Source organism: Bufo bufo, chromosome 7 (assembly GCF_905171765.1).
Source record: "Bufo bufo chromosome 7, aBufBuf1.1, whole genome shotgun sequence".
Taxonomy (NCBI): domain Eukaryota; kingdom Metazoa; phylum Chordata; class Amphibia; order Anura; family Bufonidae; genus Bufo; species Bufo bufo.
Genome location: NC_053395.1, coordinates 4,660,443 through 4,686,625, shown reverse-complemented (window position 1 = coordinate 4,686,625; position 26,183 = coordinate 4,660,443). Strand labels below are relative to the sequence as shown.

Below are 26,183 nucleotides of genomic sequence, written 5' to 3'. Positions count from 1 at the left end.
ACTGAAAGTGAAAGTATGTGGCCCCCTCCTCCCCGCGAGCCTCAGCCTCATACTTTCACTTTCACCGTCAGATATAAGGTTCAGCCATTTACAGGAAGAGCAGAGACGAGGGAGATCCAGAGAAACAAGGTGATAAAGAGTGTGACCCTATGCTGTGTGACATACGTGTGCTGTGTGATATACTGTATGTGTGCTGTGTGATATACTGTACGTGTGCTGTGTGATATACTGTATGTGTGCTGCGTGATATACTGTACGTGTGCTGTGTGATATACGTGTGCTGTGTGATATACTGTATGTGTGCTATGTGATATGCGTGTGTTGTGTGATATACTGTATGTGTGCTGTGTGATATACTATATGTGTGCTGTGTGATATACTGTACGTGTGCTGTGTGATATACTGTATGTGTGCTGTGTGATATACTGTACATGTGCTGTGTGATATACGTGTGCTGTGTGATATACTGTATGTGTGCTGTGTGATATACTGTACATGTGCTGTGTGATATACGTGTGCTGTGTGACATACGTGTGCTGTGTGATATACTGTATGTGTGCTGTGTGATATACTATATGTGTGCTGTGTGATATACTGTACGTGTGCTGTGTGATATACTGTATGTGTGCTGCGTGATATACTGTACGTGTGCTGTGTGATATACTGTATGTGTGCTATGTGATATGCGTGTGCTGTGTGATATACTGTATGTGTGCTGTGTGATATACTATATGTGTGCTGTGTGATATACTGTATGTGTGCTGCGTGATATACTGTACGTGTGCTGTGTGATATACGTGTGCTGTGTGATATACTGTATGTGTGCTATGTGATATGCGTGTGCTGTGTGATATACGTGTGCTGTGTGATATACGTGTGCTGTGTGATATACTGTATGTGTGCTGTGTGATATACTGTATGTGTGCTGTGTGATATACTGTATGTGTGCTGTGTGACATATGTGTGCTGTGTGATATACTGTATGTGTGCTGTGTGATATACTGTATGTGTGCTGTGTGATATACTGTAAGTGTGCTGTGTGACATACTGTATATGTGTTGTGTGATATACTGTATGTGTGCTGTGTGACATACTGTATGAGTGCTGTGTAATATACTGTATGTGTGCTGTGTGATATACTGTATGTGTGCTGTGTGTGTGCTGTGTGATATACTGTATGTGTGCTGTGTAATATACTGTATGCTTGCTGTGTGATATACTGTATGTGTGCTGTGTGATATACTGTATGTGTGCTGTGTGATATATTGTATGTGTGCTGTGTGATATACTGTATGTGTGCTGTGTGATATACTGTATGTGTGCTGTGTCATATACTAAATGTGTGCTGTGTGATATACTGTATGTCTGCTGTGTGACATACGTGTGCTGTGTGATATATGTGTGCTGTGTAATATACTGTATGTGTGCTGTGTGATATACGTGTGGTGTGTATTATACTGTATGTGTGCTGTGACATACTGTATGTGTGCTGTGTATTATACTGTATGTGTGCTGTGTATTATACTGTATGTGTGCTGTGTGATATACTGTATGTGTGTTGTGTGATATACTGTATGTGTGCTGTGTGATATACGTGTGGTGTGTATTATACTGTATGTGTGCTGTGTGACATACTGTATGTGGGCTGTGTATTATACTGTATGTGTGCTGTGTGATATACTGTATGTGTGCTGTGTGATATACTATGTGTGCTGTGTGATATACTAAATGTGTGCTGTGTGATATACTGTATGTGTGCTGTGTGACATACGTGTGCTGTGTGATATATGTGTGCTGTGTAATATACTGTATGTGTGCTGTGTGATATACTGTACGTGTGCTGTGTGATATACTGTATGTGTGCTGTGTGATATACTGTACATGTGCTGTGTGATATACGTGTGCTGTGTGATATACTGTATGTGTGCTGTGTGATATACTGTATGTGTGCTGTGTGATATACTATGTGTGCTGTGTGATATACTAAATGTGTGCTGTGTGATATACTGTATGTCTGCTGTGTGACATACGTGTGCTGTGTGATATATGTGTGCTGTGTAATATACTGTATGTGTGCTGTGTGATATACGTGTGGTGTGTATTATATTGTATGTGTGCTGTGACATACTGTATGTGTGCTGTGTATTATACTGTATGTGTGCTGTGTATTATACTGTATGTGTGCTGTGTGATATACTGTATGTGTGCTGTGTGATATACTGTATGTGTGCTGTGTGATATACTGTATGTGTGCTGTGTGATATACGTGTGGTGTGTATTATACTGTATGTGTGCTGTGTGACATACTGTATGTGGGCTGTGTATTATACTGTATGTGTGCTGTGTGATATACTGTATGTGTGCTGTGTGATATACTATGTGTGCTGTGTGATATACTAAATGTGTGCTGTGTGATATACTGTATGTGTGCTGTGTGATATATTGTATGTGTGCTGTGTGATATACTGTATGTGTGCTGTGTGATATACTGTATGTGTGCTGTGTCATATACTAAATGTGTGCTGTGTGATATACTGTATGTCTGCTGTGTGACATACGTGTGCTGTGTGATATATGTGTGCTGTGTAATATACTGTATGTGTGCTGTGTGATATACGTGTGGTGTGTATTATACTGTATGTGTGCTGTGACATACTGTATGTGTGCTGTGTATTATACTGTATGTGTGCTGTGTATTATACTGTATGTGTGCTGTGTGATATACTGTATGTGTGCTGTGTGATATACTGTATGTGTGCTGTGTGATATACTGTATGTGTGCTGTGTGATATACGTGTGGTGTGTATTATACTGTATGTGTGCTGTGTGACATACTGTATGTGGGCTGTGTATTATACTGTATGTGTGCTGTGTGATATACTGTATGTGTGCTGTGTGATATACTATGTGTGCTGTGTGATATACTAAATGTGTGCTGTGTAATATACTGTATGTGTGCTGTGTGATATACTGTATGTGTGCTGTGTGATATATGTGTGCTGTGTGATACACTGTATGTGTGCTGTGTTTATATACTGTACGTGTGCTGTGTGATATACTGTATGTGTGCTGTGTGACATTCGTGTGCTGTGTGACATACTGTATGTGTGCTGTGTAATATACTGTATGTGTGCTGTGTAATATACTGTATGCTTGCTGTGTGACATACTGTATGTGTGCTGTGTGATATACTGTATGTGTGCTGTGTGATATACTGTATGCTTGCTGTGTGATATACTGTACGCTTGCTGTGTGATATACTGTATGTGTGCTGTGTGATATACTGTATGTGTGCTGTGTGATATACTGTATGTGTGCTGTGTGATACACTGTATGTGTGCTGTGTCATATACTAAATGTGTGCTGTGTGATATATTGTATGTGTGCTGTGTGATACACTGTATGTGTGCTGTGTGATATACTGTATGTGTGCTGCGTGACATACTGTATGTGTGCTGTGTGATATACTGTATGTGTGCTGTGTCATATACTAAATGTGTGCTGTGTGATATACTGTATGTGTGCTGTGTGATATACTGTATGTGTGCTGTGTGATATACGTGTGGTGTGTATTATACTGTATGTGTGCTGTGTATTATACTGTATGTGTGCTGTGTATTATACTGTATGTGTGCTGTGTGATATACTGTATGTGTGCTGTGTGATATATGTGTGCTGTGTGATATACTGTATGTGTGCTGTGTGATATACTGTATGTTTGCTGTGTGATATACTGTATGTGTGCTGTGTGATATACTGTATGTGTGCTGTGTGATATACTGTATGTGTGCTGTGTGATATACGTGTGGTGTGTATTATACTGTATGTGTGCTGTGTGACATACTGTATGTGGGCTGTGTATTATACTGTATGTGTGCTGTGTGATATACTGTATGTGTGCTGTGTGATATACTATGTGTGCTGTGTCATATACTAAATGTGTGCTGTGTGATATACTGTATGTGTGCTGTGTGACATACGTGTGCTGTGTGATATATGTGTGCTGTGTAATATACTGTATGTGTGCTGTGTGATATACTGTATGTGTGCTGTGTGATATATGTGTGCTGTGTGATACACTGTATGTGTGCTGTGTTTATATACTGTACGTGTGCTGTGTGATATACTGTATATGTGCTGTGTGACATTCGTGTGCTGTGTGACATACTGTATGTGTGCTGTGTAATATACTGTATGTGTGCTGTGTAATATACTGTATGTGTGCTGTGAAATATACTGTATGCTTGCTGTGTGACATACTGTATGTGTGCTGTGTGATATACTGTATGTGTGCTGTGTGATATACTGTATGCTTGCTGTGTGATATACTGTATGCTTGCTGTGTGATATACTGTATGTGTGCTGTGTGATATACTGTATGTGTGCTGTGTGATATACTGTATGTGTGCTGTGTGATATACTGTATGTGTGCTGTGTGATACACTGTATGTGTGCTGTGTCATATACTAAATGTGTGCTGTGTGATATATTGTATGTGTGCTGTGTGATACACTGTATGTGTGCTGTGTGATATACTGTATGTGTGCTGCGTGACATACTGTATGTGTGCTGTGTGATATACTGTATGTGTGCTGTGTCATATACTAAATGTGTGCTGTGTGATATACTGTATGTGTGCTGTGTGATATACGTGTGGTGTGTATTATACTGTATGTGTGCTGTGTATTATACTGTATGTGTGCTGTGTGATATACTGTATGTGTGCTGTGTGATGTACTGTATGTGTGCTGTGTGATATACTGTATGTGTGCTGTGTCATATACTGTATGTGTGCTGTGTATTATACTGTATGTGTGCTGTGTGATATATGTGTGCTGTGTGATATACTGTATGTGTGCTGTGTGATATATGTGTGCTGTGTGATATACTGTATGTGTGCTGTTTGATATACTGTATGTGTGCTGTGTGACATTCGTGTGCTGTGTGACATTCGTGTGCTGTGTGATATACTGTATGTGTCCTGTGTAATATACTGTATGCTTGCTGTGTGATATACTGTATGCTTGCTGTGTGATATACTGTATGTGTGCTGTGCGATATACTGTATGTGTGCTGTGTGATATACTGTATGTGTGCTGTGTGATATACTGTATGCTTGCTGTGTGATATACTGTATGCTTGCTGTGTGATATACTGTTGGTGTGCTGTGTGATATACTGTATGTGTGCTGTGTGATATACTGTATGTGTGCTGTGTGATATATTGTATGTGTGCTGTGTGATATACTGTATGTGTGCTGTGTGACATACTGTATGTGTGCTGTGTGACATACGTGTGCTGTGTGATATACTGTATGTGTGCTGTGTAATATACTGTATGTGTGCTTTGTGATATACTGTATGTGTGCTGTGTGATATACTGTATGTGTGCTGTGTAATATACTGTATGTGTGCTGTGTGATATACTGTATGTGTGCTGTGTCATATACTAAATGTGTGCTGTGTGATATACTGTATGTGTGCTGTGTGACATACATGCATACCTCCCAACTTTGTAAACAAATAAAGAGGGACACATCGTGCGGCACAAAAGCAATTTTTTTCCACACTAGGCCACGCCTCTAACTCTGCCCAAAACATAGCTATACACCTAATCCCACCCAGTCCCCTTCATGCCCCCACATAGTAGTTATTTATGCCCACATTGTGTATTCACAGAATTTGCCCAGCTGTGCCCCCAGTAATATGCCCACATTGCGCCCCCAGTAATGTGCCCACATTTTGCCCTAGTAATATGCCCACATTGTGCCCCCCAGTAATATGCCCACATTGTGCCCCCAGTAATATGCCCACATTGTGCCCCCCAGTAATATGCCCACATTGTGCCCCCAGTAATATGCCCACATTGTGCCACTCAGTAATATGCCCACATTGTGCCCCCAGTAATATGCCCACATTGTGCCCCTCAGTAATATGCCCACATTGTGCCCCCCAGTAATATGCCCACATTGTGCCACCCAGTAATATGCCCACATTGTGTCCCCAGTAATATGCCCAGCAGTGTTCCTAGTAATATGCCCACATTGTGACCCCAGTAATATGCCCACATTGTGCCCCCGAGTAATATGCCCACATTGTGCCCCCCAGTAATATGCTCACATTGTGCCCCTGAGTAATATGCACACATTGTGCCCCCTAGTAATATGCACACATTGTGCCCCCTAGTAATATGCACACATTGTGCCCCCTAGTAATATGCACACATTGTGCCCCCTAGTAATATGCACACATTGTGCCCCCTAGTAATATGCACACATGGTGCCCCTCAGTAATATGCACACATTGTGCCCCCTAGTAATATGCACACATTGTGCCCCTCAGTAATATGCCCACATTGTGCCCCCGAGTAATATGCTCACATTGTGCCCCCCAGTAATATGCTCACATTGTACCCCTCAGTAATATGCTCACACTGTGCCCCTCAGTAATATGCACACATTGTGCCCCCTAGTAATATGCACACATTGTGCCACCCAGTAATATGCCCACATTGTGCCCCTCAGTAATATGCACACATTGTGCCCCCTAGTAATATGCTCACATTGTGCCCCTCAGTAATATGCACACATTGTGCCCCCTAGTAATATGCACACATTGTGCCACCCAGTAATATGCCCACATTGTGCCCCTCAGTAATATGCCCACATTGTGCCCCCTAGTAATATGCACACATTGTGCCACCCAGTAATATGCACACATTGTGCCCCCAGTAATATGCCCACATTGTGTCCCCAGTAATGTGCTCCGCTGTGTCCCCAGTAGTATGCCCACATTGTGCCCCCAGTAATGTGCCCACATTGTGTCCCCAGTAATATGCCCACATTGTGCCCCCAGTAATATGCCCACATTGTGCACCCCAGTAATGTGCCCACATTGTGCCCCCCAGTAATATGCCCACATTGTGCCCCCAGTAATGTGCTCCGCTGTGTCCCCAGTAGTATGCCCACATTGTGCCCCCAGTAATGTGCCCACATTGTGTCCCCAGTAATATGCCCACATTGTGCCCCCAGTAATATGCCCACATTGTGCCCCCCAGTAATATGCCCACATTGTGCCCCCAGTAATATGCCCACATTGTGCCCCCAGTAATATGCCCACATTGTGCACCCCAGTAATGTGCTCCGCTGTGTCCCCAGTAGTATGCCCACATTGTGCCCCCAGTAATGTGCCCACATTGTGTCCCCAGTAATATGCCCACATTGTGCCCCCAGTAATATGCCCACATTGTGCCCCCCAGTAATATGCCCACATTGTGCCCCCCAGTAATATGCCCACATTGTGCCCCCAGTAATATGCCCACATTGTGCCCCTCAGTAATATGCCCACATTGTGCTCCCCAGTAATATGCCCACATTGTGCCCCTCAGTAATATGCCCACATTGTGCCCCCCAGTAATATGCCCACATTGTGCCCCTCAGTAATATGCCCACATTGTGCTCCCCAGTAATATGCCCACATTGTACCCCTCAGTAATATGCCCACATTGTGCCCCCCAGTAATATGCCCACATTGTGCTCCCCTAGTAATATGCCCACATTGTGCCCCCAGTAATGTGCCCACATTGTGTCCCCAGTAATATGCCCACATTGTGCCCCCAGTAATATGCCCACATTGTGCACCCCAGTAATGTGCCCACATTGTGCCACCCAGTAATATGCCCACATTGTGCCCCCAGTAATATGCCCACATTGTGCCCCTCAGTAATATGCCCACATTGTGCTCCCCAGTAATATGCCCACATTGTGCCCCTCAGTAATATGCCCACATTGTGCCCCCCAGTAATATGCCCACATTGTGCCCCTCAGTAATATGCCCACATTGTGCTCCCCAGTAATATGCCCACATTGTACCCCTCAGTAATATGCCCACATTGTGCCCCCCAGTAATATGCCCACATTGTACCCCTCAGTAATATGCCCACATTGTGCCCCCCAGTAATATGCCCACATTGTGCTCCCCTAGTAATATGCCCACATTGTACCCCTCAGTAATATGCCCACATTGTGCCCCTCAGTAATATGCCCACATTGTGCCCCTCACAGAAAGTAAAAACACCACATACTTACTGTCTTCCTAGCAGCAGCAGCAGGAGATCGGCTGCTCTGGTCTGTGAAGGAGTCGGAGCCGAGGTTGACTGCCAGCCGACCCCGCACAGACCAGAGGTGTGGAAAACCGGCAAGGGCGAGCGATGATGAAGCAGGGAGCCGATGCCGGGTCTCTGCTTCATCATAATACAGGTGTAACGGACCGTTTCAGCAGACAAGGGGTTAAAATTCGTTTAGGCGATAAGCCCCTTTCTGAGAGACAGGCACAGCTACTGCAGGACACCAAGCTCCCGAACTGGATACAAAGTAGCACTCCAAACTGGAACCTCACGAATAGCTGCTAGCAGACGAACAGGGATCAGCTTACACTCCTGGCAATCGGTCCTCTAACAGCATACAGCGGATCCCCCCAATAACAAGACAAGGCTCCGTGTTGAGGGTCAAGCAGTGGTCTGACTGTACTTCACGTACAGCCTCTTTTATTCATAAACCACAAACACAGTACTGCCCACAGGGGTTTGAAATATAACCAATCAGTAATTTACAACACATACAATGTAACTACAGCAACCAATCGTTCACGCCCCCAGAGGACCAGAATGAAGACTGTGACATAGGACAGATACAACATATCCCCACAATGCATCATGGTTCCCTCCTCTCTGTCCCGGAGACAACCTGAGAAGCAATCCAATTATCTCTCAGGACAAAGGGAGATCGCCAATACACATGTGAGGACAACAGGACAGACATCACCATTTAAACACACAATGGGACAATGGCACAATAGAAACACACCCAGCATATTCCTCCCAAGCTGACAAGTTACACTTATTATAAATTGTTACAACTTTGTGAGTTTACATTGGCCATACATATAACTTATATTAATTTAAACAGTATAACTTGGGGACAAACCTATCCAAAATTCACTTGAATAGGTTCAGGGGTTTAAAAGTTAGTATGGGCCATAATCCTAAAGGCAAGAGGCGGATAAACAGGCCTCTCCAAAACCCAGTGGCGAGGTTGGTTTCGCCACACATCTCCCCCCCCCCCCCAGGGAAGACTAACCAGGTACCTGACCTCACGCCGGTCGGTACCTGAGTTAGTCTGGCAGCCCACCCACAACCCAATACTGGACCTGTTGCATTTGGTAGCCTGTCTCTGTCCAGTGAGTCCACCAAGGTTATGTTGGAAGCTGGTACTCCCGATCTCTGTGTTGCTCCCTGGCTTGGAGTGGAGGTTGCTTTGTGGGCAGGGATCAGCAGTACTCTGCCCTGGTGCCAGCGCTACCACGGAAGAAGCCTGGTTGGAGCCTGGTTGTTGGAGGGGGAGACCGACTGTCTCTACCCCCTGTGCTGTAAGTGCAGAGACCACGGTCCCATCTGCACTGTTGTGGGGCTTACTGTCTCCCCCTGGTGCGTTAAACTGCCGCTGGGGAGAGGGGGTAACGAGCTCCTCTCCCATACATACTTCCAGCCGCTGGGGAGGGCGACCGACCATCTCCGCTCCCAATACAGTGTCCTGTTGCTGGGGAAAGGAGACTGGGCTCTCTATTCCCTGCTGGACACTCTGCCGCCGGGGGACAGGACCGACTGTCTCTGCCCCCTGTAACTCCGCCTGCCGCTGGGGAATGGAGACTGGGCTCCCAATTCCCAAAAAATCATGCTGCTGCTGGGGGGCAGGAACAACTACCTCTGCCCCCTGTAACTCAGCCTGCCGCTGGGGAGGGAGGACGCTGCTCTCCTCTCCCTGCATTTCACACTGCCTTCCCGGCATATCACTCTGCTGCTGGGGGGCAGGAACTACTACTTCTGCCCCCTGTAACTCAGCCTGCCGCTGGGGAGGGAGGACGCTGCTCTCCTCTCCCTGCATTTCACACTGCCTTCCCGGCATATCACTCTGCTGCTGGGGGGCAGGAACAACTACCTCTGCCCCCTGTAACTCAGCCTGCCGCTGGGGAGGGAGGACGCTGCTCTCCTCTCCCTGCACTTCACACTGCCGCTGGGGAATGGAGACTGGGCTCCCAATTCCCTGCAGGACCGGTGGAGAGACCTCGGTCCCATCTCTACCGGCCACCTGGGGTCCTTCCCAGTAACACTCTACAATATCTGCCCAGCTGAATGGGTCTGGATCTGGGTCTGTCACCTTACTGTCCTGCTGAGCCTTCCCAATGGAGTGGAAGAGATCTCGGTAGTCCTGCTCCAGTTCCCACTCCAGGGTTGCTAGGTGAGCCAGTTCTTGCTCTACTTCATGGGGGTCATCCCACTCATGCCTAGCCTCCCTCTCATAGAAAATGTCCTGAAGTCTGGACTGTGCAGAGCTCCCGAAGTCAGGCTCTGCAAAGGACTCCCATAACAAGCCAGGACCATCAAACTCATCTCCCTCTGGCTTGTCATGTTCGGCTGTCCAGGGTATATACTGTGCCATATACCACCAAAGCGCCTGGTAGGCATCCTCCAGCCATAGCTCCTGCCATACCCGGTGCTCTAGTTCCTTCACCCATTCCTCCAGGGGCTGCTCTCCCAGGAAGGGCATCCGCAGGGCCACTTGCTTCTGCAACCGCTGCTCTTCACTGGGGAGACTCTCACCCCGCTGGTATTGTACCTTATCCAGGGCCTGGTACCAGATGCCTTTCCTTAATGCATCCCGGCCATCCAGGTCCTCCTCCTCGTATAACACTGCTGGTTCCATCCTGGTGCTTTTAGGGTTGCTGTACTGGGACATGCGTTGTCCTTAAATTGTAGAATTCACAGAAATGGTGTCTCCTGTAGCTGTCCTTCTGGCTGTAGGAACGATCCCGCTGCTTGCCACCAAATGTAACGGACCGTTTCAGCAGACAAGGGGTTAAAATCCGTGTAGGCGATAAGCCCCTTTCTGAGAGACAGGCACAGCTACTGCAGGACACCAACCTCCCGAACTGGATACAAAGTAGCACTCCAAACTGGAACCTTACGAATAGCTGCTAGCAGACGAACAGGAATCAGCTTACACCCCTGGCAATCAGTCTCTAACAGCATACAGCGGATCCCCCCAATAACGAGACAAGGCTCCGTGTTGAGGGTCAAGCAGTCGTCTGACTGTACTTCACGTACAGCCTCTTTTATTCATAAACCACAAACATAGTACTGCCCACAGGGGTTTGAAATACAACCAATCAGTAATTTACAACACATACAATGTAACTACAGCAACCAATCGGTAACGCCCCCAGAGGACCAGAATGAAGACTGTGACATAGGACAGATACAACATATCCCCACAATGCATCATGGTTTCCTCCTCTCTGTCCCGGAGACAACCTGAGGAGCAATCCAATTATCTCTCAGGACAAAGGGAGATCGCCAATACACATGTGCAGACAACAGGACAGACATCACCATTTAAACACACAATGGGACAATGGCACAATAGAAACACACCCAGCATTTTCCTCCCAAGCTGACAAGTTACACTTATTATAAATTGTTACAACTTTGTGAGTTTACATTGGCCATACACATAACTTACATCAATTTAAACAGTATAACTTGGGGACAAACCTATCCAAAATTCACTTGAATAGGTTCAGGGGTTTAAAAGTTAGTATATGGCCCATAATCCTGAGGCAAGAGGCGGATAAACAGGCCTCTCCAAAACCCAGTGGCGAGGTTGGTTTCGCCACAACAGGCAACTGTCTCTGCTTTCTATGGACACAGGGACGGCTGCCAGAAGGCTGGACATACCTCCCCCGTACCGGGACTGCGGGACAGCCACTGAAATCCGGGACTGTCCCGTCGGATCTGAGACAGTTGGGAGATATGAACATGTGCTGTGTGATATACTGCATGTGTGCTGTGTCATGTGTGATGTCGTAGTCGAGATCATACGTGTGATTACTGTTATTGACTCTGTTATCAGACTCAGAATGGCAGATTTGTTGGGGACATTTCTGGGCCGCCGGAGACATTATACCGGTGACCAGATACAGAGTCATCTCTACAGAGGGACAGATCATCCTGCAAAGTAATCATCATTAGTGATGGACGAACATTGGCCAGGATGTTTCACAAACGTGCGTTCGTGATTAAATGTTCGCGAACCGCGTGTTCGCGGCGGGTCCCATTGACTTTAATGGCAGGCAAACCTGAAAAACCTTCAGATCATATTTGCAGCCACCAAATACTAGAAGTGCACAAATACTCCCACAACATGGACAGTGACTAGAGGGGGATCAATGACAAAAATTACCACAAAAAAATATGTATTTTAATCAGGGGCCATTTTTATGTGTCTTAAAGAGAAACTCTCAAATATGTGCCCTCCTGAAGCCTAGAAAGATTTTATTTTAGGCCACGGGAGTACAGGCCCCAAACATTAGGCATTCACCGGACAGAAAAGAACTTGTGTGTCACGATGCGGTTCGCCGTGACGTGGTTTGTGCCCCCTCTCAGGCGGTATCGTCTCCCTGTGGGTATTAAGGTCTGTTGTGCCCTTGCTTTCTGGCTGCGGCGTTCCGTGCTTGCTGGTTGCTAGGGGCAACATCCTTCTTTGCTGCGGTTTCTTGTTTACCCCTGACCTGATTAGGTACCTCCTGCTTGGTTCTGATGGGGTTAATCTCCCTCTTCAGTTCCTGGGTGTGTCCTTTCAGGTGCGCTCGTTAGGCTGCGACTTCTGTCTTTGGGCGTGGAGGTTCAGGGCTCAGTCTGCATAGCTTGTGGTCAGTTCTGTTAATTCAGGCTGTTCCTGTTCTTGTGTGCGTTGTGGGGGTCAGTACTGTTAATTCAGGCTGTCTAGTACCCTGCTATCTTTCTGCTCTTCCTGTCTATGCCACGCCATGCCATTCCTTGAGGGTGTCTGTACCCTGCTATGTCTTTGTTCATGTCTGTCCTTGTCCATGCCCGGTGGGTGTCGTGCCCTTTTGGCTCTGTCATGTCTGTCTATGTTTTCCTTTGCCTTTTCCTGCCATCCACGTCTCGGTATGGGCCGCCTGGTTCTGCATTGTTGTCTTCTGTTCCGTTCCATGTCTTGTACCTCGCTTTGCCTGTTCATGTGTCTATGCTCTGTTCATGTCATGATGGCTGAGCTCCTAGTCGGCTCCAGTTGGCTCCAGGTTCACCTTCGGAAGAGGGTTCCATGTGTTCCCCAGAGGGGGAATGCCCTTTCTTTGCGATGCCTTGTCCACACCTTGTTAGTAATGCGTCCTGGAAGTACCCCAGGACCTCCGGCACATGACATTGTGATTATTTGCCTGAAGGTACATTAGGCGGTCACTGGATAAAAATTTTACTGTAGGCCACTGGAGTACAGGCCCAAAAAATTAGACATTCACCGGACAGAAAATAACTTGTGATTATTTGGCTGCAGGTACATCAGGCGGTCGATGGATAAAAATTTGACTGTAAGCCAGTACAAAGTCAAGAAGTTTAAAAGAACTGAAAATATAAAATTGGATTAAAAACATGGCTAACAAAATCCCCCCTCTTTAATAAACCCAAATGATAATTGGTGAAATTCAATTACACGTGGTCGTCATATCTTATCCTTAAAAAATATAAATAGATCGCAGAACGACCAAAAATGAATTTTTAAAAAAAACGTTTGGCCCATCTTGGTTGAATGCTAATAATTTTGAAAGCTAAATACCATTAGGTTCATAGTATTTCATTGCACTGAACAGTGATGTAGAAATAGTTAAAAATTTGTTGTGGTTGTCAGAGTGACAGAAGGTGTTATCTAGGGATGATGAATCTGAGTCCAGGGGGTGGAGTAGATTTGTGTGTTTCATTCCGATAACAATCAATATTTGGTGTAAGCAGGTATATGATATCGCACCCCTCAGTCAGTATTTTGTAGAAGCAGGTGTAACGCTTGTCCCTCTATATACCTGCGGTCTCGCAGCAGAACCGCACACGACTGCGCACAATACAAATGCACTATAATCTCTAATCATTATCATCATCAGGGAGCAGCGCAGGCGGAGATATGTGGGGACACTATAGTTATGGAGGACACATGTCCGTACACTAACCATACATCACTATAAACAGGGCTAATTGTATGTAATGGGCTTCTAATCTCCCTGCTCTGCGGCACTCCGCTATCTGGGCGGGGCCTATATATCTGTTCATGAATAAAATGCCAGGTCTCCAGTGAAGACTGACACATATGTAAGAAGCACAGATCCTTCAAGTGTGGAGGCCTCTGTGGCAGATCTGTGATATCTTCTGTTTTTGTGCATATTCCAGCAATACATCATGGTGTTCGGACCACCCCCACACGTCGGGATATTCTCCAGGTCTGCAGAGAGTGAATACAGATGGTTAGTGGACATCTTGGGAGAAGACTGGCCGGTGGTTGCATTCATCATCACAAACACCAACTACAGCCAGTTCTGTGAGGAGATCAACCGATGTTCCTTTGGGATCCTCTACCACTCCCGAAACCGCGGACGAGTCAACATCACGGACGTCACTGACTCTCTGTATGATGTGGAAGTGAGGAAAATGTCTGAGGCGCTCGGTAAGTGACTCGCGGTGCTGGTGCTTAGGGCAGCCATTGTACTAGGTGGTGAGCAGCTTCTTACCGGGAGGTACCGACCCACATATGGAGGAGAATCATGATGGATGAGCGGACCAGAGGCCACAGATTATCTGAAGGGCCTCTTACACCGATGTTCGGGGAGGAATGTTCGTAGAATTGTTCAATCAATATTAAACCCCTGGACGACCCCTCTAATCACAAACTCAAAGGATTCCACCTGCAGCTGCTGTGACAAAAACGAATACCCATGCTCAGCGCCAACCAAACGACCACACCCAACCCAACCAAAGATAGTCCCCGTATACCAGACATGGAGTGAGACACAAACAACAGGGTGGGCGGAAATGTGAGCTGAAGAAGAACCCGTCTTCATCCTCCATGGTGTTTGGCTGACTTTTTGAATCACAGGATGGGGGCAGACAATGAACGTCCATTATTCGGGGTCCATCATGAAGATTATGTAGAACCTCTGTCCTTCTGTGTATTGCAGGTAGACAGCGAGTGATAACTGTGATCGATGATCTGGACGACAGCGGCCACGAGGCAAAGGAAAGGATTCTGAGCAATCAGCATAGCCTGAGAACTCTGACCCGAGACATCGTGCTGTTCACCTCAGAGGAGAAGAGGAACCACAAGCTCCTCAGATGGAAAATGGAAAGCATCAAAGACGCCATCGCTGGAAGTGGGTTATTATCCAGGAATATTCTGTATGGAGCTGTACTCACCAGGTCTAACGGGGGGCGGGGTTGTGACAACCTCTCAGGCTAGTTGTCAGCAGTAGTAGTTTTTCCTCTAGTATAGGTCCTTGTCATGGGTATGATAATGTTCGTGAGGTGTCTGGCTGGTAAATCATGGTTGTAGTAGACCATTAATGTCAGATACGTAATGATGGTGTCCTCTCTTATTACAGGTGTGAGGAGAAGGCATAGAGAGGTGAGTGCTGATCACGTATGTCTGGTGCAGCTTCAGTCTCATCCTCAGAACAAGGCCTCCATGTAGACTGTATGACGTGGACAGATTGGCATTCTTTGTAAATGATGTGCCCCCTGCTTCTGTCCCATGAACACCTGCATTGACTCCAGTGAGGGTAGTTGTCTCATGTTCTGCCCTGTCCACGGTCAGAAGAAAAATACTGAAATGTGAATAGACACATTTCAATCAATGGGTACGTGTGTTGTCCGTAGAAAATGCGTACAGCACATGTAAGTGAAAAACGGAAATGTGAACGAGGCCTTACCAGTGATGGACTGTTATAGGTAACCTGCTCCCTGTCACATGGATTTGTCCTGAAATCAGAGGACTTCATAGAAGCCAGTCGCCGAGGTGGCGGTACTGGAGGGGGCAGAAGGAGCAGGTTCATGAATTGCTATCATTTGTTATTCTGTATCTGGACTCCTATAATGTAGGATACATTGTTACACTCACCTCTGCCAGCAGACATCCACAGTAAGATATGGAGGACAGGAGGGGGATGAAGCTGAAGCTTCTCTTTCTCCCTGTGTTTGGCTCTGTGCAGATGTCTCCTATACACGGTACGTCTTATATGGACCTCTGATACACCATATAATTCCTGGAAGGAGACATCTGATCGGCTCAGAGCACACAGCACAGCTCTGACTCAGAAGGACCCTGCCCACTCATATTACAAGAGAGAAATGTGCAGAATCAGCAGGGGGAACTAAGACCCCAAATCTGCTTACACCCCACAACATCTCCACAGCCCTGGGCCGAGGGTATTTTTTGTTATAACAAATGAGCTAAAACGCAAATAAATGAATCATATTACTGAAACCTTACAATTTATCATATTTCCCTTTTTCCAGCCGGATTTCATCCCTGTAAATGTCCCCGGGCAGGTGAGTTCCACCGTTGACCATTCATGAGACATCTTACTGGTTGGGTGGTTCTCTAAAGAAGAAAGACACAATGTATGGTGTAACATGGGGCGTTGCCCAACAGACAGGTGTAAATATGCATGATGAAATGTGCTCAGCATAACGGGTTGTGGTAGGACCACAATGTCCCTGTAGACTTGGAGAACACTACGGCTGCAACCAGACATCCCACTGGAAAATCCAAGGAATCCGGTAAAGGACTAAATAAGAAGGATAAAAGTGGACTTCACCTGACACTGCCAACATCAGAAGCCAGCAAGAGTAACTGGCTAAGTCTTTTACTGTGTAAAACCCGAAATTACCTGATGAAGGGACCAGTCCAGTCCCAAAACGCGTTGTCGTTTCACACGTTTCTATAATAGATGATTGCTCTTCTGCTCTCTGATATTGGCAGTGTTGGGTGAAGTCTACTTGTATCCCTCTTGTTGAATCTTCTCGGTTAAGACTGATCACTGGACGGCTCCACCAGGTCACGGATTAGGATCATTACTGTTATTACTTTATTGTCCACTCTTCTTAATGACCCTGTGTACACCCCCAGCTGACCTCCTTCTTTCCACTTGGTGGGTACAGGTGACGGGGAACGTACGGTGAACTGATGATGAAGGGACAATTCTCATATACATTAATGTGAACATAGTGAGGGGGGCAATGTGAATGGGTAAGGAAAGTGACGATGAGCCAGTGAAGGTCTCCAATGTCTCCTAGACCAGGGATTGTCAGTGGTAGATACTAGCTGTAATAGCTGCATCAAAGGTCAGAGCCACCTAAATCTTAACCCTTTCGTGTGCCCGTGAATGATCCAGTACTGTTCATCCGCAGAATATTTCAAGTGTTATTGCAGAGGCTTGTAGCCTATATTTCCACATCCTCCTGTAACTGGGATGGGAAAGTGCAGCCATAGTCATTGACTTGCTGTGGACACCCCTGCAGCCATGTTTAATTATTGATTTACATGTGTAACATTTTTGTAACTGTTTTTATTAGTTTTGCACTGGTTGCTTTCTGCAGCTTCCGTGATTTACAGTACACAGCAGCTGCAGAACTGGCTGTTCATCTGGCGGATTGACGGCTCGTTCTCCAGCGCCACCCTGATCTCTCCAGTCCAACTTGGATTTGAGCATAAATCAGCTAAGAAGATCATTCAGGGGAGGTCAGAGACGGCTGAAGACCAAGCCATCAATCAGCCAGCCTCACGGATTTCTTTCCATGCTGTAGGGTTAGGGTTAGGCAGAAGGCAAGCAGAGCAAAATTCTTAATTAAAATCAATTACACAATTTTTTTGTCAATAATAAAAGATGCCTCCAAAGGTCCATAGCGTTTCTGAGCACAAAGCCTCTTACCTGTTCCCCATCTCCACGTGTCAGCCCTATGAGTGAATGTGACAATCATATCATGATATAGGTTATAAGGTGACCTTTAATACTGACGCGCTCTCATGCTCTTCATATATTGCAGGATCCAGGTGAAGCCAGACCCACGAAGAAGGTAACGTCATCTTTCACTTCTTTCTTAATAATTTCCTTCACATTGACCCTGAGATGTATACAGATCTTTGCTGTCACCATATCTGACCTAGAAGAACTTATCAGGTAGCCCACTATCACCCTCAGCGGAGTCATTGATTAGTTATCAGGTAGCCCCCATCACCCTCAGCGGAGTCATTGATTACAGTTATCAGGTAGCCCACTATCACCCTCAGCGGAGTCATTGATTAGTTATCAGGTAGCCCCCATCACCCTCAGCGGAGTCATTGATTACAGTTATCAGGTAGCCCCCATCACCCTCAGCGGAGTCATTGATTACAGTTATCAGGTAGCCCACTATCACCCTCAGCGGAGTCATTGATTAGTTATCAGGTAGCCCCCATCACCCTCAGCGGAGTCATTGATTACAGTTATCAGGTAGCCCACCATCACCCTCAGCGGAGTCATTGATTACAGTTATCAGGTAGCCCACCATCACCCTCAGCGGAGTCACTGATTACAGTTATCAGGTAGCCCACCATCACCCTCAGCGGAGTCATTGATTACAGTTATCAGGTAGCCCCCATCACCCTCAGCGGAGTCATTGATTACAGTTATCAGGTAGCCCACTATCACCCTCAGCGGAGTCATTGCTTACAGTTATCAGGTAGCCCACCATCACCCTCAGCGGAGTCACTGATTACAGTTATCAGGTAGCCCACCATCACCCTCAGCGGAGTCATGGGTTACAGTTATCAGGTAGCCAACCATCACCCTCAGTGGAGTCATTGATTACAGTTATCAGGTAGCCCACCATCACCCTCAGCGGAGTCATTGATTACAGTTATCAGGTAGCCAACCATCACCCTCAGCGGAGTCACTGATTAGTTATCAGGTAGCCCACCATCACCCTCAGTGGAGTCATGGGTTACAGTTATCAGGTAGCCCCCCATCACCCTCAGCGGAATCATTGATTAGTTATCAGGTAGCCCACCATCACCCTCAGCGGAGTCATTGATTAGTTATCAGGTAGCCAACCATCACCCTCAGCGGAGTCACTGATTAGTTATCAGGTAGCCCACCATCACCCTCAGTGGAGTCATTGATTACAGATATCAGGTAGCCCACCATCACCCTCAGCGGAGTCATTGATTACAGATATCAGGTAGCCCACCATCACCCTCAGCGGAGTCATTGATTACAGATATCAGGTAGCCAACCATCACCCTCAGCGGAGTCATTGATTACAGTTATCAGGTAGCCCACCATCACCCTCAGTGGAGTCATTGATTAGTTATCACATAGCCGATCATCACCCTCAGCAGAATCATTCTAGTCACAGGTAGCCCACCATCACCCTTGGCGGAGTTATTAAGCCCACCAGTCATCACCACCAGTCATTCTGGTCACAACCATCAGGCAATATCAGAGGAAGGTTTTGTTTAAACAGAGCAGCGTGGATAAGAGGAGTTGAATTCATAGAAACCAAATCAATCCTGACATCTGTAAACCGGCCAAAGATAAATCTCATTCACACCTTCAGTCAGCGAGATGTCAGCCATGAACCCTGCTCTACGGCGGCCATCACTCACAGTGAGATTCCCTAGAATAATAGAAAGTCTCTCTTGGTGATGTTGAAGACCTTTAGATTTCTAGAAGCACTTGATGGTGGCAACAGATGGTCTTATGATTGTCCCAGTCTCCTGGCATAGCCTCCAAGACTCCGTGTCTGAGCAGAAGGTAAATGTCTCAATTGACACCTTCAGCTTGATTAGGACATGACTTGGATGGAGGCGGTGAACTGGACCCTCAGGTTCGGAGTTACCTGAGCACTCAGTCTGGACACTATTTCAATAGTACTTTACATCCTATGTGCCTTCTGGTTGACTGTGATATAACTGGTAAAAATCATATGTTTTAGGGAAGAATGGAGAAGTCTGTGATATCGGCGTTATCTTCCTATGTATTCTGGAACACGTATTTTTTCCGGGACCCTGGACATGTAAGTTTTCTGTGTAAAATGTCAGTGTAACATAGAGAGAGAGGGGGGGGGGATTGTGTTGTAAATGAGGCCAATGCGAAGAAAACTTGGACTAAAGTAAAAATAACCTTCTAATGCTCTGCAGTGAGGAACAGAAGTATTTGAACACCCTGCGATTTTGCAAGTTAGAAATCATGGAGGGGTCTTAAATTCACATTGTAGGTGCATTCCCACTCTAAGAGACAGAATTTAATAAAAAATTCAGGAAATCACATATATGTATGATTTTTAAAGAATGTCTTTGTCTTGCACTGCTGAACAGAAGTATTTGAACACCTGAGAAACAGCAAGAATTCTGGCTCTCAAAGACCTGTTACTGTGCCTTTAAAATGTCAACCTCTACTCCACTCATTAATCTAACTTAGTCGCACCTGTCTGAGCTCTTTAAAGACCCATGTCCACCCCACAGTCAGACGCCAACTACTACCATGGGCAAGACAAAAGAGCTGTCAAAAGAAGCCAGAGACAAAATTGTGGACCTCCACATGTCTGGAAAGGGCTACGGGGCAATTGCCAAGCAGCTTGGTGAAAATAGATCAACTGTTGGAACAATTGTTAGAAAACGGAAGAGGCTAAAGACGACTGTCAGTCTCCCTCGGACTGGGGCTCCATGCAGGATCTCACCTGGTGGGGTATCACTGATGATAAGAAAGGTGAGGAATCAGTCCAGAACTACAAGGGAGGAGCTGGTCAATGACATGAAGAGAGCTGCGACCACAGTTTCAGAGGTCACTGTCGGCAGAACACCACGCCGTCATGGTTTAAAATCATGCATTGCACGGAAGGTTCCCCTGCTCCAGTCATCACAGGTCCAGGCCCGTATGAAGTTTGCCAAGGATGATCTGGATGATGCAGAGGAGGCCGGGGAGAAAGTCATGTGGTCAGATGAGACCAAAGTAGAACTTTTTGATCTAAACTTCACTTGTCGTGTTTGGAGGAAAAAGAAGGATGAGTTGCATCCCAAGAACACCGTCCCTACTGTGAAGCATGGGGGGGGGGGGTAACATCATGCTTTGGGGGTGCTTTTCCGTCAAGGGGACAGGACAACTGCACTGTATTAAGGAGAGGATGAATGGGGTCCTTTATTGTGAGATTTTGAGCAACAACCTCCTTCCCTCAGTCAGAGCATTGAAGATGGGTCGTGGCTGGGTCTTCCAACATGACAACGACCCAAAGCACACAACCAGGATAACCAAGGAGCGGCTCCGTAAGAAGCAGATCAAGGTTCTGGAGCGGCCTAGCCAGTCTCCAGACCTAAATCCAACAGAACCTCTTTGGAGGGAGCTGAAACTCTGTGTTGCTCAGCGACAGCCCCGAAACCTGACAGATCTAGAGGAGATCTGTGTGGAGGAGTCGGCCAAAACCCCTGCTGCAGTGTCTGCAAACCTGGTCAAGAACTACAGGAGACGTCTGACCTCTGGAACTGCAGACAACGGCTTCTGGACCAAATATTAACACTGATTTTCTCAGGTGTTCAGATACTTCTGTTCAGCAGTGCAAGACAAAGACATTCTTTAAAAATCCTACAATGTGATTTCCTGAATTCTTATTTTTTTATTCTGTCTCTCAGAGCGGGGATGCACCTACAATGTGAATGTCAGACCCCTCCATGATTTCTAAGTGGGAGAACTTGCAAAATCGCAGGGTGTTCAAATACTTCTGTTCCTCACTGTACATTAAACTTCACGGGTCTCCTCCATTGGGTTGGGAGCACAGCAACTGAGAGAGGAAGCCAGAGACATGAATACTGAATGTCCCCCCACAACCTGATGGTTATCAGAACACATAGAAGAGAAGATGCACCAATGGACACCATGGTCTTATGTAGATATGGAGGCCCTTCTATTGGTGTAAGCTCAGGCTACTGGACCCCATCACATTTAGTAGGTATTTCAGACACATTTTACACTTTTTGCTGTAAGATATTGGTGTACCTGTAAGTAGACATGAAATGGTTTGAGGTGTAGATACTTGTCATGTGGTATAAGTGGTAGCACATGTAGGTTGCCACGTGCTCCATTTTGATAAATTTGGGTCCACAGATGAACCTCTTTGTCTTCTGCCTTGATGCTGAGGATCATACATTTCTCCTTACGGCAGGTTCTCCTCTCCGTCCTCTGGGCTGCAGGGACGTGGAGGGTCTTCACCATTCCTGCCTCTAAACCTGTGTGGCTGCTGGTGAGTGTCTGGTGGAGAACACCTAATAATAATGGTGGTCGTATTGTATTACAAGTCTATAACTGATTCCTGTACGGCAGAGCTCCTGGGGGTCCTTCACCATGTCCTGCGCCATCACCTTGCTTATCATCTGTGAGACTTACCATAGACCCAGCGTCTCCAATGTGAGTAATAAGATGCTGATACTACACTTCTCGCTATGACCGCACGTCCACGTCTTCTCTCAGATTGTCTCTACATCCGACATGAATGTGCATCTTATGGTTACTTCCAGGTGGTCAGCAGCGTCCTGTGGGCTACATCCTGCTTCAGCTATTTCTGGCTCAGAAGTCAGCGAAGTGCAGTGAGTAAACTTATAGCTGCTCATATTGCCTGAACAGTGCTTTACTCTAGTGTACGGGGCTCCTCTCTACAGTGTACGGTGCACCTCTCTGCAGTGTACAGTGCACCTCTCTGCAGTGTACAGTGCACCTCTCTGCAGTGTACAGTGCACCTCTCTACAGTGTACGGTGCACTTCTCTACAGTGTACGGTGCACTTCTCTACAGTGTACAGTGCACCTCTCTACAGTGTACAGTGCACCTCTCTACAGTGTACAGTGCACCTCTCTGCAGTGTACAGTGCACCTCTCTGCAGTGTACGGTGCACTTCTCTACAGTGTACGGTGCACTGTACAGTGCACCTCTCTACAGTGTACAGTGCACCTCTCTGCAGTGTACGGTGCACCTCTCTGCAGTGTACGGTGCACTTCTCTACAGTGTACGGTGCACTTCTCTACAGTGTACGGTGCACTTCTCTGCAGTGTACGGTGCACCTCTCTGCAGTGTACGGTGCACCTCTCTGCAGTGTACGGTGCACCTCTCTGCAGTGTACGGTGCACCTCTCTGCAGTGTACGGTGCACCTCTCTGCAGTGTACGGTGCACCTCTCTGCAGTGTACGGTGCACCTCTCTGCAGAGTACGGTGCACCTCTCTGCAGAGTACGGGGCACCTCTCTGCAGAGTACGGGGCCCCTGCCTGCAGAGTACGGGGCCCCTGCCTGCAGAGTACGGGGCCCCTGCCTGCAGAGTACGGGGCCCCTGCCTGCAGAGTACGGGGCCCCTGCCTGCAGAGTACGGGGCCCCTGCCTGCAGAGTACGGGGCCCCTGCCTGCAGAGTACGGGGCCCCTGCCTGCAGAGTACGGGGCCCCTGCCTGCAGAGTACGGGGCCCCTGCCTGCAGAGTACGGGGCCCCTGCCTGCAGAGTACGGGGCCCCTGCCTGCAGAGTACGGGGCCCCTGCCTGCAGAGTACAGCTTTCTAGGTACATATTGGCAGTCTATACTGTGCAGTGGTTTGCTCTTCCGTTTTGTGGCCCCTCTAACAGGATGTTTATTGGTGCTTTTTGGTGAGTAGCTATTATGTTATATCTACTTTATTATGTCCATATTATTATATTAGATCTAGGCTATTACAGCTCAGTTATATTGTTTTATGTACCTTTGTTACACCAGGTCTGGGATTTTAAGTATTTTGACACCTTAGCACTTAGTAGATTGATCGCTGAGTCTTGTCGATCCTGGAGGTCACTTGTCACCCGCCCTCCTTTCCTGCTGACCGATGTCTCTGTCGTCTTATAGGGCAGATTAAGCTGGAGAGCGATATCTTACGGACTGGTGCTGTATTCCTTTTGGAAGGGATGGCGACAATCAGATGCTGAAACTGTGAGTATGTGACACGGTTACAGAACATATACACAGGGTTATTATACGCAGTACACATATATAGTATATCTAGAGGGTTATTATACGTAGTACACAGATATAGTATATCTACATGGTTATTATACGTAGTACACAGATATAGTATATCTACATGGTTATTATACGTAGTACACATATATAGTATATCTACATGGTTATTATACATAGTACACATATATAGTATATCTACATGGTTATTATACATAGTACACATATATAGTATATCTACATGGTTATTATACATAGTATACTATATATGTGTACTATGTATAATAACCATGTAGATATACTATATATGTGTACTATGTATAATAACCGTGTAGATATACTATCAATGTGTATCTACACGGTTATTATACATAGTACACATATATAGTATATCTACATGGTTATTATACATAGTACACATATATAGTATATCTACATGGCTATTATACGTAGTACACAGATATAGTATATCTACACAGTTATTATACATAGTACACATATATAGTATATCTACAGGGTTTTTATACATAGTACACATATATAGTATATCTACACGGTTATTATAAATAGTACACATATATAGTATATCTACAGGGTTATTATACATAGTACACATATACAGTATATCTACATAGAATGTGTCGGCAGATAAGAACCATTTGGCCCAATATACTGAGTACTATGAATAGTCCCTGGCCCTATCTTATATGAAGGATAGCCTTATGCCTATCCCATGCATGCTTAAACCCCTTCACTGTACACATATATAGTATATCTACATGGTTATTATTTGTAGTACACATACAGTACAGACCAAAAGTTTGGACATACCTTCTCATTCAAAGAGTTTTCTTTATTTTCATGACTATGAAGGCATCAAAACTATGAATTAACACATGTGGAATTATATACATAACAAACAAGTGTGAAACAACTGAAAATATGTCATATTCTAGGTTCTTCAAAGTAGCCACCTATTGCTTTGATTACTGCTTTGCACACTCTTGGCATTCTCTTGATGAGCTTCAAGAGGTAGTCCCCTGAAATGGTCTTCACTTCACAGGTGTGCCCTGTCAGGTTTAATAAGTGGGATTTCTTGCCTTATAAATGGGGTTGGGACCATCAGTGGCATTGAGGAGAAGTCAGGTGGATACACAGCTGATAGTCCTACTGAATAGACTGTTAGAATTTGTATTATGGCAAGAAAAAAGCAGCTAAGTAAAGAAAAACGAGTGGCCATCATTACTTTAAGAAATGAAGGTCAGTCAGTCAGCTGAAAAATTGGGAAAACTTTGAAAGTAAGGGCTATTTGACCATGAAGGAGAGTGATGGGGTGCTGCGCCAGATGACCTGGCCTCCACAGTCACCGGACCTGAACCCAATCGAGATGGTTTGGGGTGAGCTGGACCGCAGAGTGAAGGCAAAAGGGCCAACAAGTGCTAAGCATCTCTGGGAACTCCTTCAAGACTGTTGGAAGACCATTTCAGGGGACTACCTCTTGAAGCTCATCAAGAGAATGCCAAGAGTGTGCAAAGCAGTAATCAAAGCAAAAGGTGGCTACTTTGAAGAACCTAGAATATGACATATTTTCAGTTGTTTCACACTTGTTTGTTATGTATATAATTCCACATGTGTTAATTCATAGTTTTGATGCCTTCATAGTCATGAAAATAAAGAAAACTCTTTGAATGAGGAGGTGTGTCCAAACTTTTGGTCTGCACTGTATATAGTATGTCTACAGGGTTATTATACTTACTGTAGTACACATATATAGTATATCTACTTTGTTATTATACGTAGTACATATAGTATACCTACATTATTATACATAGTACACATATATAGTATATCTGCATGGTTATTATACATAGTACACATATATAGTATACCTACATTATTATACATAGTACACATATATAGTATATCTACATGGAAATTACTTTGTCTTCTCCCCCGTTTTCTCTCGCAGTAATGGTATGGTCCACCATTTCTCCTCTTTCCTATTGGCTGTCAGGATAATGTACACATATATAATTATCTTATAATGATGAGGAATTTCTTATTCTAGACCTTACAGCAGATGTTTCGGTTTGTCCTCCGCTCCCCGATGACCATGGCGGCTACAGGCATTTAATATCAGCCATTGGCTTTCAGCGCTGCTGATCATGTGACGCCTTCATCATCCTCCTCCAGAAGAACCGTGTCTCCGTTTTCAACTTCTTTTGTAGCACAGAATTGATCCGGTCCGATTCATGAAATAAATAAAATCAGAGAAAAAAGTCACATTTC

General features: G+C 45.7%; 1 protein-coding gene across 2 annotated transcripts; it reads left to right on the top strand.

Annotated features, from left to right (window-relative positions):
- On the top strand, positions 1-26,183 carry LOC121008943. 2 transcript variants are annotated; one of them, XM_040441777.1, is made up of 12 exons: positions 1-129; positions 14,293-14,570; positions 15,082-15,269; positions 15,498-15,520; positions 16,411-16,443; positions 17,941-17,970; positions 19,870-19,950; positions 22,090-22,167; positions 22,248-22,331; positions 22,442-22,510; positions 23,784-23,867; positions 25,963-26,183. In XM_040441777.1, exons 1-12 carry the CDS (start codon positions 16-18, stop codon positions 26,026-26,028), a joined length of 1,128 nt encoding a protein of 375 aa, XP_040297711.1. In that variant the 5' UTR covers positions 1-15; the 3' UTR covers positions 26,029-26,183. The 2 variants fall into 2 exon arrangements, with proteins under 2 accessions (XP_040297711.1, XP_040297712.1); XM_040441778.1 differs by lacking the exon at positions 16,411-16,443.

Coding starts and splice junctions, on each gene's coding strand:
- LOC121008943 (XM_040441777.1), top strand. CDS start 16: ATGTGGCCCCCTCCTCCCCGCGAGCCTCAGCCTCATACTTTCACTTTC. Junction 130..14,292: donor GGGAGATCCAGAGAAACAAG/GTGATAAAGAGT, acceptor TGCATATTCCAG/CAATACATCATGGTGTTCGG. Junction 19,951..22,089: donor TTTTCCGGGACCCTGGACAT/GTAAGTTTTCTG, acceptor TCCTTACGGCAG/GTTCTCCTCTCCGTCCTCTG.